We start from the raw sequence: 20,011 nt of genomic DNA on the forward strand, positions 1-20,011 counted from the left end.
CCAATCGCCTTCTTACCTGCTCCTGTTCGGGCCAATCAGTCTGATCCCTATTCTCCAAAACTCTCCTCTGTTTTTTTCATTCCCCTCCAGCTGCTCATCTCCACCTCTTCCTGATACCAAGGAAACCTCATTAGAAGTTTCTGCCACCTCCTAAACCACCACCATCTATACTCCGGGGAGGTCCCATCCCATCCCCTTCCTTCATTCATGTCACAGCTCCATGCAAATGAAACATCAGAGTCTAACTTCAGTCAATCTCACCAAACTGAACTAGTGAACTAACCATTGATGACAGTCTGTTATCCCCTCCTTTCTCCTCACAGCCTTTCTGACACATAAAGCTATTTATACCGCATAAACAGCATAGAGACGTGGAAAATGAGGGTCATAAAGTGTCTATATGGTGACGTATTGAACCTTAAGCTGATTCTGTGTAGGAAACAGAGTAAATGGAGCTGTGAACTAACAACCTTTTCAAAGTTCTGTCATGAGATCAGTTACTATGGAATTACCTGAACAACTACACCGTTACTGATCTTTGAAGGGAAAACCTAATTAACCTTAAATTCTTGGGGTCTAAACTTCATCCATTCCTGTTAATGCCAGAGTTCCTTACAGTTTAGATGTACAGCCGAGTTTCAACTCATGAATAAAGGAAAGAGGCTAATCTACTAGCTTGGAATGTGCTTTACAATAATTAATTCATTGAGATATCATGGATGTCACATCACAGAGTATTCACTTGTGCTTTTGTAAATAAATGAGCTGCAGCTTGATGAACTTGCCAAAGATGGAAGATTAGAAACAAGCCTAAACTGCATCATAAATTTGCTCCACCGCTTGCGGTCATTTACTTTCTGAACATGCCACACTGACAGTGTAACCTGTTGGTATCACTTAAACATTTCCCTGTTATCAGTCGAATCTGTCCGATAAGCTAAAAAGGCTCAATAAACAAGAAGAAAGTGCACAAACTTTACAGTTATAATGGTGAAGTGAACGCATTGAGTGGGAGTAAAACACAAACTAAACTGTACATTTCTTATTATCATTCTACACATCTAGTTACATTTAAGCTCAACATTAAACATGCTTTTATGTGATCAACGGGAAGGATTAACAGGAAATGGTTTGTCTCTTTGAGGGAGCTGCAGGGCTTTCATACAGTAGCAGCTAACATACCTGCAGCAGTATTTGTCTGTCCTCTGCCATCGTTTCTCTTCAGCCTTTCTCTGGCTCTCCTGCTGGGACTCTCATTATCTATCTCGTCATCCTCTCCCCCCTTTCCCTTCGCTTTGATCTCCTTGAAAAACTTGCCAGACTTTGCAGCCATCCTGCAGGTTATTCAGAAGCCTGCAGTATGTTTTTGTACCTCCACGAAATAAAACGCACCTCCTGCACAGTCTTACTGTGTGTAGACAGATTTCCTGTTTTATAATGTATATATTAGCCTACTTTTCCCATCTTTAAAGTTTAATTTTGTCTGCATTAAACATCTTTACAAAGAAAGAAAAAGACTAAACCAAATATGGATCGATGCATTATATCATCAAGCCTTTTGAAAATGGCTTTTACTTATTCCTCAAGCTGAAGGAGACATTTGAAAAAGAAATAACCAGAAACCAAAAGATGTGAGAAAAGCAGTTATTTCCACAGTATAATTGGATTATAGGTGGATTGATTCAAGGTTACATGTTGAAAGTGTCAAAAAAATGTGAACATGTTCAATTTGAATCATTTCTTTGTAGTCAAAAGTAATTTCAGGGATTCTATCAAAGATGTTGTGTGAATGATTTTCCATTAAATGAATGAAAGAAGTGTTTCTCAGAGGTGTGTGTTTGACTGGAGATCCACTGAAGACAAGGACAGATAAAGTAAATTAACTTGCACTGTAGCCGGTGTTAAAGGGGCAGAAACACAGCAGAAACTCAATTAGCTATAGAGTCTGACATCTAATGTTAAATCAAATTAAATTAAACCAAACTGAATTTATAAGGCAACAGAAAAACCAGATAGTAAAACACCAGAATGAAAACTAATTAATATAGAGATTTAATTAATTAATTAATTGATTAATAGGTAGGCTGCAGGGCAAATAAATGCAAATGTGAAGAAGTAAAACCCGCCAATATTTACAGAGAGACTAAAATTGAGCTGAACAATGCAAATCTGTAGTTATTTTATGTATTTTAAATGTAAAAATGTCTCTTATCATCCATTCAGAAAGCTTAACATGAGACTCTGCTCCTGATCTCATCTTGTCAACAAGTGGATCCAAAAATAATGTTTGTACATGGCCTGTAGAAACATTTATTATCAAAAAGTGTTTGAGATGTTAGCTTGGCCATGAGGCTGGCAGCTAGCTGAACGAGCTCTCTTTACCGCCCCCACTGTGTCTTAACTCACCTTTATCTGTTTACTCGTCTCTCCGGGTTTGAACACCAGCGTTCCCTCGCTGTACTCGTAGTCTGACCCAGCATTAGCTGAACCGTCTTCGGTTCTGTAGTCCACATAGAAGGTGTTCTCCTCCAGACCTCCTAAACAGCACAAATAAAACAGAATGATAACCAAATAAACCCTGTTGTTGAGAAACGTAAATCTGTTCTTTGATTCATTGCACTTTTCATGATAACTTTACACAGGAAGCTTCCTTTTTACAGTCTTATATTTAAATAGTTTGTTAGTTAACCTCCATGAGGATTCAGTGCTAATATCTGACCTTAGATATGACACTTAACTCAGACTGAAACTAACGTGTAACCTTAAAAACTGCTATTTTTTTCTATTTTGAATAAAAATGTCCAAATTTGGCCTCTCTTTGTGTGAATCTTTTTAAATGAGAAATGCGGAGGAAAAGCTAGAATGAAGCTGCTTGTTTTTATAGAGACTCGGGTGTAAAAAGATGCACATGCAGCTGTTCTGGTTCCTTAACAGGAGAGAGAAGCACAAGGCGCACGCTGCAGACTCTGATAGGATCATCATTAAGCTCCTGTTCATGTACATAATAGCTGCTTGCTGCTGTATTAAGGTTTAAAATCACTGGTCTATTCACTGCCACCACATGCACATTAAGTATCTCTGTCCAGTCTGACAATGAACAGAAGTGGATGAAATTTAACATGAAACTATCAATAAATATATGCAATGTAATATGTAATTTGATACTGTTGATCAAAGTACCTTGATTGATAGGTGGGAATATCTGGATCCACTTCAGAATGGTTTACATCTTATCTTTCTAACAGGAGTTTTAGGGTTTGTATAAATAAGATCATGTTAGAGACTACTGATCGGTCATGTGGGTCCCTCAGGGTGCTGTTTTAGGCCCCATTCTGTTCTTTCTATGTATATACTCATTCTCGGATGTATTATCAGCCAATTCAGTAACATCTCATTGAACACACTCCATCTATGCTGCTAATATTCAGCTCTATGGGTTTTTTAAACTCTCAGAATTTCATAAACTGTCTAACTTGGTTGCTTAAAAGCCATCAAGCGATGGTAAACTGATAACTACCTTCAGTTGAAGGTAAAACTCAGAAAACACAGAATGTCAGATCAATGCCGCTGACAGTGTAATTACAAAAAAAAGGGCAACAAACTGTGCCTTTTGGCTCCTCTGTTTTAAGCAAGCTTGAGTGTTTGACCAGCTGATTCCAAACAGCTGGTCCAAAACCCTTTTTCCACTTCAGGAATATTTCAAAACACAGAAGTATGGCCTTTCTAGACATTCTCAGCTCCTGTATTTGTTTTAAATAAAAATACAGTTCGATGAAAGATACAGGAAATTATTTTACCATGAGCTACGAGTGACTTTGCAAAACTTCACTGAAGAAACAACGACCCTTAAATAATTCAGTAAAAGATCTACATGCAGCAAGTTTTCCTCTACGAGAGTGAAATCAAAAGGCAGACTCTGGAGAAAACTCTAGTCTGAATGAGTGCACGCTCCTACGTATAGTATTTCTTTTCAGGGATAACAACCTTGACATGGCAGTGGACGTCCATCAGTTGCACACATTGAGCCTTGTTTGCATGTGTTGGGGAGTTTATATCATGAGCAAAGTCAATCATAAAGCCTTTATGGCTCCAAACAGAGCTGCATAATTACAGTGATGAAGGTCTGTGTTAGCTGAGGCTGAATAAGCTTGAATGAAATCTTTAAATCTTTAACTGTGAGTCAGTTTTATAGTTTGCAGCGGAAGTGATCAGAGATAGAAACACTTTGTTAAAATATGAGCAATAATTTGGTAATAAAGGATAAAATATTTAATTTCATATCGTCTGTTTTAACTTATTCATATGAACTCATTTTTGGCTCATGACTTATTCATGGCAGCACCTTGACAGACGACAGTCAGCATCAGAACGCCACAGTTCTCCATACACTGGCTGTGGGCGCTCTCAAATGAGATGCGGCTGCACAGGGCCAGGTCGTCATCCTCTGGAGCTTCCTCGTCTGTCACAACCACGCGCCGCGCGTGGTCGGCTGCGTGCTTCTTCAGGACGTTGCCAGCACCGATCATCATGCGAGTCGCCTTTGGAGACAGAGAGGAAGACGTGTGGGAGGCTTATGTTTAAGAATGAAAAGAGCTGCTCAAATCTAGACGTAAAAGCACGTTTCGTATGAATTTTGTTTCTTGCTCATTAAATACTGATTCTGAAAAAAGCTGCAGTCTGTGAAGGCCTTGAACTCAGGGAATATTTACCTGTATGCGGTAGAAGGCTCTGCTCTTCTGTTGGTGCAGCAGTGCGTAGTAGTTGGCCAGCTCCACCAGCTGGTCCAGCTCTTTGTCCGGATATTTCTGTTTCAGCTCCTTCAGGATGCGAATCACCTGCAGGGGAGACGAGAACATACAAAACAGGTATCAGATATCTACACAACACACGTGACTCTTGTCGCTTTTAGCATAAGCAGGAGGAAAGAAGCACTAAAATCACTGCTTCACCTCTTAAAAACCTTCAGTATCAAAAACATGGTGTGATTTTTAGCAGCATTTTTAGGTTGAATAAAGAGTAACACGAAGGTCGTCTCTGAACTTTATAATGATAATGTACATTTTAACTACCTTGAGAATCTGGGGCACTAAAACCAGAAATCAGACTCTCTTAAGTTTAAATATAGGAAACTTTTAAACCTAATTTTAATAAAAACCTGCCAGTGAAAGCTGCTGCTTCCACATATTCATTCTCCGTCCTTTCATTACCTCCTAAAATTCTTACTTTTCCCTCCTTGTTGTCAAGAAACTTTTATTTAAACAGTCCAGCATCATGAAACTGGTACAAAGGGCTTTACAATCTTCTCAGATGAGGAAAAACAGCTTCCTTTAAAAATCTTCAACAGTGGACTCTAAACAGGGGGAAATGTGGATCTATGACCATGATTCCTTACACAGTTGCATCAACTCAGCTGTTTTCTGTGCAAATTTTACCATCATGTTAAAAGTTTAAATCAATGTAAAAACAACAGAGAAAATGCTGCTTCCTGCAGTGATAAAAGTGAGTCTGCACCTCATTATTACTACAATGAAAACTGTTTTCTATGTAACTGCATTTTTCAATGAAAAAATTTGATTACAGGATGATTAAACCAAAATATGGAAGAAAAACAGCTGATTTAAAACTCTACAGTGTGTGTGTAAATAAGCTCATTATGACTTACAGATGCTTTGTTTTGTTTAATTTTACATTTCATGCCTGGACTGATGCACATGTTGCATCAAAATTTACATCAAGACACAATGTTTTAATCTTTAAAAATATTGACAAACATGAGGGTAAAGTCAACAATGTACAATACAAACTGAAGGTTTAACCTCTGAAGTGTGTTCTTCAGCTGCTGATAAGAAGTTTGAGCAGAAAGTTTTCCAGAAAACGCTCAGGTTGTAGAAGGCTGATTTAAACAAAGCCTCAGGGTCTAATGGGTAAAAAAAAAGTAATCGTTTCACCTCTGAATTCAACTCTGAATATATGCTGATGAGATGTTCTGCCAGATATGTCTGGCTCAGGAGTATTTTAAATATGCTACTGAGGAGAGGAAAGGTTCTGTTTTCACATTTCCAGCAGATGCCACTACAGAGGCTTCATCAAGACAAGCCATCATTTGATCAGGCATCCATCAGCATATGTCGTGTGAGAGTTTAATTTCTGCTGTTCGTCTCACTGCATCAGAAGCGGTGTGTTGATGACCCAAATGCTAAATGGTGAAGTGTGTAGGCTGATGATAATAACAGCTGATTAGTGTCTGAGGAGTGTGATGTCTGGGTTTCTCTCCTGAACCTGTTGCATCTGGGACCCGACCTCAGAAAAGCGGATGACAATGGACGGATGGATGGACTTTTTGTGTCTTTATCACCTGTTGGGACTACTTATACTGACATTAGGTTGCATGTGTGTGGTTATCTTGTCTCACCTCTTTGCGGCTCTCATCAAGCTCTTTGTTGCTCTCCACATTAACCATTGCGCTGTTGGAGATGGGCAGGTTGCCTCCGGTTGCCATGGCTCCTGCTGCCGCACCAATGTTGTTGGCTGCAGCGCCATCCAGAGCACCGCCCCCACAGGTCTCAGCAGGAACCACGGCGCCCCCTCGAGGTGGGAACTTGCCGTCTACAATCATCTCCATGCCACCCTTGTTGGGAGTCAAATCCCCCTCAGTTTCCACTACGATACCGTGGCGTTTGTCTGCACGGTAGCGCTTGCCCATGTACTTGTAGAAGAGCAGACGGCGGTCAGCGATCCAAGCCAGGAGGACACACACCGGGAAGAAGAGCAGGGTCACCAGTGCCTCCCAGACCTGACACACAACACAACAACCAAGGAATTACAACAACCAACAAGTCCATGGGCTGCCAAGTGCAAAAGTGTGAGGAAAATGTGCTGAATATGAGGAAATTTAGATAAATATAAAAAATTTGTAAGCTATAACTTCTTAACTCAGTTTTTCATATACGTCTCCTCCCAACTTTGACCCAACCCGAAGCATCATCATCAGCTGACCAGGGGAATCCCAGTTATACCACTTAAACCTTCATGTCTAAGACTTAATGTGGACAAATGTCAGGCTGCAGAAGTCGCTCACAGCTCTGATGAACCTAACCACTCACTGCCTCACCTCCACGACGCCTGGCGATATTACAGACAGGATGAGGTAGAGCCAGATGTATGCGAAGATGCTCCAGAAGGCGGTGATGAAGAACACCCTGAGGTGTTTGATCTTGCGTGAGTCCTCGTTGGGGATCGTCAACACGCAGATCCCAAGGATCACAAACATGTTGAAGGCGGCGCTGCCGACGATGGTGCCCGGCCCCAGCTGACCGGCCTTGAAGTTATGACCGCACACCTGCAGAGATTCAGGGTGGGAGGTTTGCAATAAGTAAAGGGACGAGGGGGCTACTGATGAGTAAAACATAGAGCAAAAGCCTCTGTTTTAACCATCATGAAAAGCCATTTGATTTTATCTACAAGAGCAGAACAGCATGTTCACACATCTTGAAGGTAATGTGAGTATTTAAATGTACCTCTATGACAGACAGCAGTATCTCCGGAGCGCTGGAGCCCAGAGCCATGAGAGTCAGATTGGAGACCGTTTCGTTCCAGATTCGGACCGTTGCCACTGATGTTTCCCCATTAGGCATAGTGATGGTCACCTCCTTCTCCTGTTGGCCCACAAACACACAGAAATTAGATGTGCACACAGAAATCTGCACATACAACACAGACCTGAGAAGAGATTGCTATAATTCAAGCAAAGAGTTCCAGAAACCAGGTGAGTTGTTTTTATTCAACCTTAACCTTGTGTGTGACACATCCTTATATATTCAACTAATGTTTAAATTTTTGTGGACAGAAGGGCTTAAACTGTAATAAGAGGTTATCTTAAAATTAAAGATGTATATTTGGATTTCAGCAACACCCTCAGTCGGGTGAAATGATTCTGAATAAGCAGAATTTACTTTTGGCAGATGGCTGCTGTTTGGACACTTATTTCAAGTTGCCCTCTCCTGCCCTTCTTCTGACTATCTGTGAGTTATTCTCTTCAAAATCTCCAAATACTGACCTGTTGTGATGAAAATTTAGACTGTCAAATAAGACATTTTTATTAGGGACTCAATTTTAAAAAAAAAATCTAATTAATTAGAGGCTTTGTAATTAATTAATCGAAATTAATCACATTTTAATCGCATATAAATATTTGACCTGAGAACAGTGAGAAGCTATTTTTTTCACATGCATTTTAGTATATCATGGAATAATGACTGGATACATAAGCTTAGAGCAACAAAACATTTTTTTTTTTCAAGGTGGTACTTAGGTGGCTCTTATCGAGGCTTTCGACCATCATTTAAAAAAAAGATTTTTAGAAAGCAGATATATATATATATATCTAAAAAACCACTCAGCAGCACAATCTAAGTCCAAAACAAACAAGTCTAATTTGGAGTCTTTCAGGAGAAGTTTAAAAAACATTTTGTACCTTTTTGTCACAAGCTTACATCATGTATGTGGCGTGCCTGGTTCAAAATAACTCAGGGTCTTCCTATTTTGAGATCTACAGTACTCAATAACTCTTGGAGCTCAGACCACATACAAACAGATATTCTGAGATTCGTGCTGAAATTGTGGAGGCATTCGGAGGGAATGATGGGTACAGTTGGGTATTATCTGCATAGCAGAGAAGCAAGAAGCCATGTGAGCGGATAGAAAACAACTGGATCAAAGGAGGTGGTTTATTTTAATAAAGTCATGGCCGATGGTTAGTTTTTCATGGGAATGTGATAACCAAAATATGGGCAAAAATATAGGAAAATCTATCAGTCTAGCTTAGATTATAGCATGCCAGAGCAACTCTGAGGGAAGTTCTGGCCACGACATGATGGCTCAGTTCCACATCTGAGTAATGCATGACCTCAACACACAATAATATATTTTTCCTACAGTGTCACCAGGGGAGCTGTGCAGTCTGATGATATCAGAGAAGTTATCAAGGACTTTGCAAAACAAAACAAAAAATGTTTGGAAGACAGGATTCAGAAGATAAAATCTTTCTAGACCGAGAGTCACAGTTTGATTGGCAGGTGACCAAAACACTGCAGAAACAATACATTATTAATACATTATAGCAGATGAACTGAGAGTTGACATTACTTAGAGAGTTTCAGGAGGCATTATCTAATGGACAGAAAAAGTGCCAGGACTCTGTAACAAGCAGTTACATACCTCAGTGTTTTTAATCACCAAGTCTCTGGATGCTACTTTAGCAGAGACTGTAAACATCAGCAGCTGATTAACTGATCCTCTGTATTCACAGTGTGTCTAAACCAGACTCAGGAAGTGTAATAAAACCAACCAGGCCGCCGCTGTGCACAGCTGAAGTGTTACTATGGCTATGCAGTGATGACCAGTGGGACACAACAACAAACATTTATTTAGTTTGACCTTGAAAAGGTCGGAGGAGCAGCCTGCCTCATTCAGCTCTTTCACGATCCTCTGCTCTCAACCGTATTACCAAGCTGTATTCCCCTTTGCCTCCATCTTATCTGACAAATTTTGCATAATGGGCAATCCAAATGTAATTCGTTCCATCTCTTTCTATCTGCTGAGCCCGGGGCTCATGATCTGAATAAGGCGAGACAGTGCTTGTGGCAAAATAAGCTTCGGTGAAGAGACTTCAATGACAATAACTCACGAAATTATCACCGGGACAAAATATACACGAGCTGTCACAACATTCAAAGGCTGTAGAATCCTGTCTCATGGGGACGTAATGGTATGAATTCTAATGTAGTGTTTAATCTGCTGGTGAACCTGTTTTATTTTACTGCAAATGTCATCATCCCAGCTTGTAAAGGAATTTCTTTTAGATGGTTGTTTCTTTTATAGGGTGTTGTGAATTATGCAACATTTCAAGTCAATTTCAAGGCAAACCAGGATGTTTTGTAGACCCAAACCGCTCGGTTTTAATACCTAAAGCTGAAAACGAGAGCAAAGTGAAACAGAGTGTAAAAAACATACTGGGTCGAATGGATGACAGTAATGATGATCAAGCATCAATTTTACACAAAAGTGGGCAGGATGAGAATTTACACCTTCAAGCCTCAGGCCATCCAGGTTGGGAGTGATTTGTTTCCTCAAGCGAAGGAGTTTCTCTGGGTTTTGTTCATGGGAAGAGACAGCTGGGCCAAAAGCTGTTGATTTGACCACATTATCTACAGACCAACCCTCACCCATGGTCACAACCTGTTTGTAGAGACAAAGAGATCGCAAATACAAGCAGCAAAAAAATGGCGAGAGAGAAAAGAGAAACCCTTAGGGATAGGACGAGGAACTCTCATCTGGGATGGGTTAAGAGTAAAGCTGCTGCTCCTTCAAAACAAAAGGACGCAGTTGGGCTGGTTTTGGGCGTCGGTTCAGGGCTGACTCGGCACTAACTGGAAAGACTGTTTCTCTTGGCTGGTTTGGGAACATCTCTGTGGTGCTCCAGTAGAGCTGGAGGAGGTAGAGTAGGGTACGGGGATCTCTGCTAATACAGCCACAGCAACCTTCCCTGAGTGAAGACATCAGTATCTGGGTGTTCAGGTGAAGGCTGGTGAGTGTTCAGCTTTATCTGAGACTGAAAACTTCCATTACCAGACACCACAATTGTTGATCCCGTCTTCTCTGTAAACCCATCACATTGAAGACTCATCTCCATTAACTATGGTAAGATAATGGACCTCAGGGGCAGATCGTCAACCAGACGGAGAATGGAAGGAAGTTTTGTCAGAAGCAGTGGTGTGCACAGACATTTTGAAGGGCAGGGGTGGAAAGAAAAAAAAAGGGCACATATAGCGCCTCCTCACCACTGTAGAGGGCACTTTAGCACATGTTTTGGCTCCCAAGACGACACTTTAGCATGTGTTTTGGCTCCCAAGACGACACTTTAGCACGTGTTTTGGCTCCCAAGACGACACTTTAGCACGTGTTTTGGCTCCCAAGACGACACTTTAGCACGTGTTTTGGCTCCCAAGACGACACTTCAGTGCGCGTTTTGGATACCAGGAGGGCACTTGAGGGCACTTCAGCATTTTTCAACAATTGCGTGCACGCCACTGGTCAGAAGATACATTAAGATCAATTCTGAAGCTCCGCCACTGCCTGATCCAATTCAAAGTGGTTCACTAGGCTCACATGTCTAAAACTAAACTTTCTTGTATTCATCCTGGGATTGATCCTTACTCTGACAAATGTAGAACCACTGAAGCATCCTTAGTTCACATGTACTGATCTTGTCCCAGCCTCAACTAGCACTGGACAGATGTAATTTTTCAGGTTTGATTAAATCTAGACCCTCTGATTGCTCAGTTTGTGTTCTCTGGTGGGCACGATTGACTAATCTCAGAAAAATGCCACATTTTATCCTTTGTAACTCTCTCGGGGTGCTATCCTCCTAATGTGGAGGGACACTGCCCTCTCACTCATTCACAATGGTTAGCGGCTCCATGTCTTGTTTGAAGCTTGAAAAAAGTAGGCATTCACTTCAGCACATCAGCAGGGTAGAGGATAGGAGGATAGGAGGGCCTTTTTCAATGCATTCTGACATTTGCAACAAAACTCCTAAGAGCTTAAATAAAGGCAGATGGACCTCTCATCCAAAGACTTGTTCAGTTCTTCTCCTTCTTCAGAGATGAAGAAGCCTTTTGAATGAGATGTGAAATGCCTTCATGAACCAAGAAGAAGTTCAGTTGTCCTTATTAAAACAGTTAGAATTACTATGACTTGACTGAGACCGACTTACAAAGAGACTCTTAAGTGGTGGTTAATTATATTGGGTTGGAAATTCATGAGGCTCAGGCTGGTGGTGAGATGGGAGGATACACTAGAGGCTGGTTTGCTGGAAGTGCTTTATCTTCTCGGTCTTTTTTTCTTCTTCTTTCAATGTTGTTTGTTTTGCTCTTGTGGGTGCATGTACATGCACCCGAACACACGCTCGCCTTCCAGAGCATGATTAATTTCCCACCATGAATACTGGAAACTGATGTTTACATCCAGATAAGTGGCAGAAAAAAAGTTGATGGATGAATGGAAGTAGCTCCTTTCCCAACAATTTCACAAAGTGCTTTGAGGCTGTGTTGTTACATGTGGTTACTTTCATGTCCACATACACACAAAACAAATCACAAATCACAAATGTGTGAATTCATGAAGTCAAGAATGCGTATTGATGTTTCACAAACTGTGTTTCATACAAACATGCAAAATGGCTACATGCTAATCTGTAAATGGTTGGTGTTTTTAAATGAAATTACTGTCGTCATTATGAGTACGAATCCTCCTTTTTGGTGCTTTTGTGTCACTGCTACCTGGCTGCCTCAAATCTATTCCTTGTATATCTTGTACTTTCATATTTCCCTGTGTATCTTGGGTCTGCCTGTTTCTCCGTATCTTTTTCACACATTCACTACAGCCCTGCAATTTTCTGGATGGACAGTCTTCCACATAGGAAAGACCCCAACCTGTACAATGGCTCTCGTGATTGAAAAGGTTATCATTGTTTCTTGGTTCCATCCAATCACCTTCATCCCTGCTGAACTCTGCTTTATCAGGCTCCAGTTAACCTCAGCGCTTTACCTTTACCCCCACCTCACTGAGAACATACTCCTTCCTTTGTCCTTCCTCCCTCTCGTGTTCTCTTTTCTCCGTCTAGCTGACCTTCACGTCTCCTCACACAAAACATCAACCTCCATTCAAACCTCTGAGGACACCTCTTTTTTCAGCCTCAACACCACAACCATTACAGGCCGCCTGGGACAACATGAACCCACACAGCTGTATCCCTCCAAAAGCATCATGCCAGCTCTCTGAGATTCTGAAAACTAAAAGTAATTTACATCGTTCTACAGGACATGGGTAAACAGAACAATCTGTCGCCTCTATTAAAGAAAAACAATGCAAACACATTCAGTGGCAGCTGGGGATTCTGGGTGCTTACAAACCTTCACCAGAACGAGCACTTCTGAATCATTTGGGGTGAAATGACTCCCTGCTTTATTTGGATTATTATGAGGTAGATTTAATTTAGGGATTTGTTTCAAGGTCGGAAAATAGTGGGAATTAAGGAATTATAATGACCCTAAAATGACCTTATAACCCTTCCCAGATTGATGGGCAGTTGTTTCTCTGATATCACTGCTGATGTCTTTCCTCCTTGGCATCATGTTAACACACCTGAATGCTCCAGAGCAGCAAACTGACTAAACATCGGCTTTTATAGAGTAGCTCAGTTGGATTTGATTAGCAGCACCTGGCTGCTACTTACCCTCTTTATTCCTATGGAAGCCGTAAAGGTTTTAAAAACACAGCTTCTGTATTTTCACTTACTTTTTGTTGAATAAATAATAACATTGTCTGAGCTTGTATTCACCTCATTTTAAGAACTGATGATATATTTTATGATGTCCTGATATGAAAAGCCTTAGAATTGGAAGGGATTTACGCTCCTTTTCACACAATAAATGATCCAGTCAGGGTACCAACAGTTCTCAGGGAAATCATTTACCTTCATTGACTCTTTCTCACCTGTGATGTGATGACCTCTATTGATGCCATGAAGCGATCTGCGATGATCGACACTCCCAGGAACATGTACATAAGCGACACAAAGTAGACCACAGCTCTGGCCACCTGGTAACCGAGCCCAGGCTCGTCGGGCTTCCAGACGGGCAGCAGGATGCCGGGCTTGCACACCGTCTTCTCCTCACACTTATCTTTTTTGACAGACCCTGTGCTGTTTCCGTAAGACGGGGAAGGTGGGAAGGAGGAGGGGAACACAGAGGGCAAGACTGTTCTTAGGTCAGGGTCAACACTGGACTCGCTGCGCTGAGACTCCGGCTGGCAGGGAAGCGGGAGGAGGATGAAGATGAGCAACAGGAAGGGTGCGGGAGAGGTGAAGAGAAGCATGGTGGCGTTCGGTTCCCACAAGCAGCAGGAGGTAAAGATGGCGGATAGGCTGATGGGATCAGGCTGAGAAGGGAACTGGAGACGTGGCGTAGAACTGAAAGTGGTGTGACAAGCTCACCTGCAGACAGAGAACAAAAGAAAGAGCAAATCGATTATGACACCGGAAACAATGTTTTATTCTGAACTGCATAAAAACACTGAACAGTTTATTTTAACTCGTTGTTCGACCAATCCAGCCAAGAGTTTATAAAAGATTCAAAAAGATGTGTTGGAACGAACAGGAAACAGAGTCAAGAGGTGGAAACTTTCACAGTTTATTCAAACAACACAAATAAAAAGTGTCCCATCTGTCTACAGAGTGGTTAAAGACACGTTTTACTGAAGGTGTGAACGTGTTTGTGCTTTTTTTGTTAATTTGTTCTCACAAGAACAAGAAAAAGTTCTTGAGAAATGTGAGCGCAGGCACATAGAAACAAGCCAGTCAGCCAGAGCCTGCAGGCAAAATGGAGAGAAGGAAGCAGCGAGGCAGAAAAAGTCAAACCTGAGATGCAGATGTGACTGGAAGGAAAAATAAATAAGGAAGCGATGGAAATATTCACCATCAGACAGACATTAAAGTACAGGTGATTATCTCCATCTGAGCAGCAGGAGGCTGAAACATGCAAACTACTCATTGCCTGTCTGAGGAATAAGCACCCAGTGATGCTATTTGACGGAACTTTTTCTCCTTTTTGTGTATTTCTACAGCAAACCGTTTGCATGTGTGTGTCTGAATGTGTGTGTTTAGTCTTGTTTTGAGTATCTGAGGGATTGAAAAACTGGAAGCCTGCGATCCTTTACGGGGACCGAAACTCTGGACCACAGTGGTTTTAGTGTTTGTTTGAGTCAGGATTAGAATCACGTTGAAGTTCGGCTCAGTCGCTAACTTCAGGATTAGGAGCAAGGGAGTGTGTTATGTCAATGATAGCCCCGAAGATGACAGAAAAACTAGAAAGAGGTTGTGTTTGGGCATGAAATACGACTTCTGCCATACGGTGAGATGGACTTTTTGGGATGAAAGACTCCATGTGAGAACAAATTTCAACAATTTACATAAGACAGACAAATAATGCTCAAGAAGAACCAAAATGAGTTTATTTAATGCCAAAATCATGCAATAAAATAAAGCAGCTTTCATGTTGTTGCATTACTATGAGTCAAGGTCAGACTTTTCAAATGTTGGATGTCCTCTTTGATGAACTTGGCCTCTGGTGTGTGTTTCAACATGACAAACATCAAACAATTTGCCTGACGAGTTCAGTGTTTGGACTCTGTGTGCTTTGGGCTTGGATTTGTTTAACTGAGCAACATGTTTATCCTCCTTGTTTGCCTTTGTGTATATGCTGTGCCCTGAACCCAGCAGGATGCACCGAGGCCCCAGAGATGTTCTGCCAACAATCACAACAGGAGTGACACAAACATGCCGTCAGAGAGAAAAGTCATTCCAGGCTTCGGTTTTTCTTTTGGACCAACTCACGTTAGACTGTGAACATCAGTTAAGATGCTCAGGGGAAACAGATGGACACCGATGTGAGCAGCCTCCAGACAAATGATAATGTGTCACTTATCTAGTGGCCTGTCTTTTTTAATTAATCAGATTTACTGAGGGTTAAGGCTGCGGTGCTGATGAGGCTCTTATCAGAATGAGGAACTGGGCTCCGCTATTCTTTAAACAATTCAATCCATTTCTCTCACTTGGATGAATATTCTCTTCTTTATCTGCACTTACTTCAAGGTTAACAAGTTAATTTCTTACTTTTTTTGTACTCTTGTGGTAAACTCAAACTCTGGGCTTTTGGATCTGCATTATAATCATACAGAACGTATTTCTGTAGAAATGAAAAAGGAGTTGAGAAAGAATCAAAAGATAATGTTTGTTTATTACTGTGTGTCTGCTGATGTGAACCATTGCCCTGCAGGACATCATATATCAGATCAGGTTCTGTTGTTGAAGAAAACTGTAAATTTGTCATGATTTTCCTCTGCAGACGGATAATCTCTGTGTTTGTGCCAAGAAAGACGCCGCATGGAAGGAAACGGAGGAGGAATTACAACTCCTCAGTAAGTAGGACAGCAGAGAATACATTAATACAAAATAGTAAATAGGGGAATCACTTTTTAGCTCTTCAGCTCATTAAATCTTACATTACAGTCACAGCCTGCTTCGGTTCAGCAGGTATCAGATGTCTGTCACACTGTGACTTGTTGTGAACTTTGCATGACTTGCATTAAGGTGGGCGTAGTCTTGCATTCCTGGAAGTTTGGTGCTTTAATCTTGGTTTTGTGTTCTGTTTTTCCTGTATTTTGAGTTTTTGTAGTAGTTTTGTATTTTCATGATCTGTTGTTTGTCTCATGTTGCCATTGTTCTTGTCTTTTCATCCTTTATTCTCCTGGTTCTGTATTCTTGGTTCGTTTTCCTGCTTCCTGTTCTGTGTCTGATCTTAAGCATTATTCTACAGTCTCCTCAGTTCACTCCAGTTCTAGTCAGTAGCTCCAGTCTCTTCACCTGTGCTTGTTTATCCCCAGCTGCCGTCACTAACCATCAATCCTCCTCTATAATTAAGCTCCCTGGTTTTCGTCAGTCTTTGTCAGATCTTGCCGTTACAACCACTTGCTCTATTCCATATTTTAGTCTAGTTTTCTCTCTTTGTGTTTTTTTTCAGCATTCTGAGTTTTGTTTTCCCCGCTGAAGTTTGTATGAATTTCACGTCTTTTGTCTATAATGAATAACTTGAGTTCACCTTCAGCCTCCAATCCTCACCCGGTCTGCATTTGGGTCCTTTTCTACACTTTTTCCACCAAACCTTTACAAGTAGTTCCACATACTACAAAGTTTCAGTTGGCACTCATTATATTCAGCTAATTTTGAGTTAGAACAGATGATATTCCTCTTTCAGTCCATGTTTCATTGACATGACCATCTAAGAAATAGGCTTTTTATTATTTGAGGTCTGGTTCATGAGTGGTGACAATTTCTCAGGCAAAAATATCAGTTTTAATGCAAATTTATGCGATACATGCAGCTGTTTAAAATAATTAATCAACCCTCAAATCAAAAAAAGGTGTTCCAGTTTCGTCAGAGAGGAACTTGAAGTGAAGATGAGCTGAATTTTTACTTTGATAAACACAAATTTCCATCAAAAAAGCAAATTTTTATGAGATTGTTAATCTAATGTAGCCATCAGCCAGCTAATCAAAACTACTGAGACTTTATCAGAGAATGTTTATGGAAAGGCTGACATGTTCTTTAGAAAGGTGTCTTCCATCCAGAGATCAGTTTGCACAAAGGGCAGCAAAGGTAAATGCTTTTCTTTGAAATGGAAATGTTTAACGTATTGATGGATGAAGGTAGAGCTTAGGCAGAACCTGAAGAGCTGAGCAGTGGGAAGAAATGGATGGGAAATGGGAAACCTCTCCAAGGAGAGGAGCTGTAGAGTGATTAGAGAGTGATGGACAGAGATGAAAGAGTGAAGGGAGGCGCAGGTGAGGACTGACAGAAGGAAGACTTGGGTATAAAAAGGTAAAGAAGAAGATGGGAAACATAGAGTGCAAACCTTATAGGCAGTTTGTAACAGGGATATTGAATATCAGTAATGGGAATTCTACAATCTGAAATCACACTCAGGGACAGCAACATGGGGACACCAGTAGGGATGGGAATTGTTAAGAATTGAACAATTCAGGTTCCATTATCGATATCTCTTATCGATTCAGGTCCTGATCTGTTCTCTTATCCAGTTATATATAGTACAAACAGCTTTGGTTGCAGTAACACTTTAATTTCAGCCTACCTCTGATCCTGTCCTCGTGAACTAAATGATAATGTCAGATGGAAATTATTCATAAAGTATGTCGCTAACATTATTACAATCAACCGGACCTGGAAGTTTTACGTTACAGGGCTCAAAAGCTTTAAATGCAGGAAGAGTGACATCTCTCCTGCTAAAGCTAAAACTGCTCTGCTCAGACTCATGGGAGACGTGCTTGTTTCCTGCCGTTTCCATAGCGACAGTGGGCGGAGCGCCAGAGAAATTTATATTCTAATTTTTTTTCAGCGTGAGAAATACAATGTGTGGCGGGAGTGTGTGACAAAATACCGAAAAGCGTGACTGTCACGCTCAATGCGTGATATTTGAGAACCCTGCGCTGTCTGAGCCAATACTGAGGGCCACATTAAGTCCCCCCTCAGCAGCAAATGTGACCCTGCTGTGAGCGATTTTACCAGGTGGTTCTTACACATTAATGAGGGAAAAACTCAAGAAATGTATATTGATTTTTGACCACCTGTTGTTATGGACAGTCAGGTGGTTGAACAGGTAGTTTAGCAGTTTTAAGGTATATACTTAAGCATAAAAATGCTTTATTCTTGTTTATCAAATCTACCTTTTCTTTGATCTTCTCGTCACTTTCTGTTAAACAGACTTGCTGGGTATTTTAAAGGTGTGCAGCAGAATTGCTGGAGCATCCTTACGAGACCTTGATGAAGTGTATGAGGTCTTTGAATAAAGCTAGATCTATCTATCAAAAAGTCTTTTATTTCTGCTGTCATCAGTTTTATATTTATATATAGTTTTATATTTGTGTGCCCACATAAAGAAGACTTGTCTAAACTACTTTTATTTTAAAAATGACAGCAAAAAATGTAATCTAGATCTGTTTGAAGCCATAAATGACCATATTTGATAAAGAAAAACATTCCAATGTCACTGATACTCTCTTCAAACATCTGTGGCTTGTTTGATATTAAGCAGGAAATAAATAAAATATACCGAGGGTACACCCCCTTTTGGTTTTACTTCACTGAAATAAATACAAGGGGAGGTACAGGTGTATGCAGAGGTGGAGTAAAAGGGGTTTTGAAATAGATAAGAGGAGTCTGCAATTAAAGGGACTGAATGAAAGGCTAGAAGGTGAAATTAAAGGAGGGTTCAGAGGAAAGTGAAGGACAGAAGACATGAAAGGATAAATAGGAATTAATCAAAGTCTAGAGGGGTAATAATGGGAGGAAGGGAGTCAAAGTCCTGAATCTGTCTGAAGTCATCAGTCAGAGGACAGTCACAGAGTGTTGTCATGGTGATTGGGGGGAGCTCTCCGGTCGAGAAGGGTGACTTCAGGTGAGAGAGAGCGAGGCAGACATTAGGAGAGAGGAAAGTGAGAGACACAGAGCCTCATTCATTATCAGGAGCAGGCTGACATCTCTTTCAGGCAGAGTGGTTGCACTGCTTCTAAGTTGATTCTGGTTTGGTTTTCCTCAGATGATCCTCCCTCCTCTGTGCAGGGAAATGATTTATCCTCAGAAAAACACCAGATCACAGTGTTTGTCTGGTTTTATCCTGCAAACTGACATCTTAAAAGCACCAGTCTAGCTTTGTTGTTTTAAACAACAGTGTGTGTTGCATGCTCTCTGCAATGCAAAAGAAAAAAAGGGTTTGTTCTTGAATGAGAGTTTGGTTTGTCCCTTCCGGGCCTCTGTAGAGAGCTGCCGTACAACAAGGTGAAGGCGCAGCCTGTGGCGTCTTTGTCTGAATTATTACTTTTAAAGTAATCAGCTCCTATTTAAGGTCATTTTACACTAATAAAACCATAATTATGAGTATTTAATTGGATTTCTGTAAACAAATCACCTCCAAAATAAAAAAAAATCTGTGACAGAGATAAACTGTTGTGTCTCCTGGTCTGAAAATCTGAGAAACACACCTTTTCACTCCAGTGTAAACAAGAGAGGACAACCTTTGACGGAATTTATTGAATCTCATGAAGCACAATACCACAGTCATTTTAATCATAACAGCACTAGGTGGTCTCTTCATTTGATTTGCCAAGACCTGCAACCTTTGAAAAATGGCACAAGGGTTGAGTTTTAATAATAGAAACAATATGGTGCCGCTACAGGGACCTTCAGGTTGGACGTGTGCCATATGACTCTGTCCTCCTGTAGACTCCAATGTGCAGTGAGTCTTCCCAGAAATTGTCTTAATAATTCAAAAGTCTTGCCAAAACAGATTACAGCTAAATCCGAGGATTACTGTGATTATCC

The 20,011-nt window shown here is 40.8% G+C and overlaps 1 protein-coding gene across 2 annotated transcripts in view; it reads right to left on the reverse strand.

Moving 5' to 3' along the window:
• LOC140314029 (sodium/calcium exchanger 2-like) overlaps positions 1–20,011 on the reverse strand; it is a 151,230-nt gene that overhangs the window by 17,953 nt on the left and 113,266 nt on the right. For both annotated transcript variants that reach the window (XM_072392045.1, XM_072392046.1), the window contains 7 exons: positions 13,555–14,053; positions 7,518–7,655; positions 7,112–7,339; positions 6,413–6,793; positions 4,710–4,835; positions 4,343–4,538; positions 2,407–2,537 (listed from right to left, as the gene is read on the reverse strand). In XM_072392045.1, coding sequence (XP_072248146.1) covers positions 2,407–2,537; positions 4,343–4,538; positions 4,710–4,835; positions 6,413–6,793; positions 7,112–7,339; positions 7,518–7,655; positions 13,555–13,935 — 1,581 coding nt within the window. In that variant the 5' untranslated portion in view covers positions 13,936–14,053. The remainder of the gene's footprint in view (positions 1–2,406; positions 2,538–4,342; positions 4,539–4,709; positions 4,836–6,412; positions 6,794–7,111; positions 7,340–7,517; positions 7,656–13,554; positions 14,054–20,011) is intronic.

The sequence above is a fragment of the Leuresthes tenuis genome, unplaced genomic scaffold (genome assembly GCF_036924035.1).
Source record: "Leuresthes tenuis unplaced genomic scaffold, fLeuTen1.0.hap1 SCAF_9, whole genome shotgun sequence".
Lineage (NCBI taxonomy): Eukaryota > Metazoa > Chordata > Actinopteri > Atheriniformes > Atherinopsidae > Leuresthes > Leuresthes tenuis.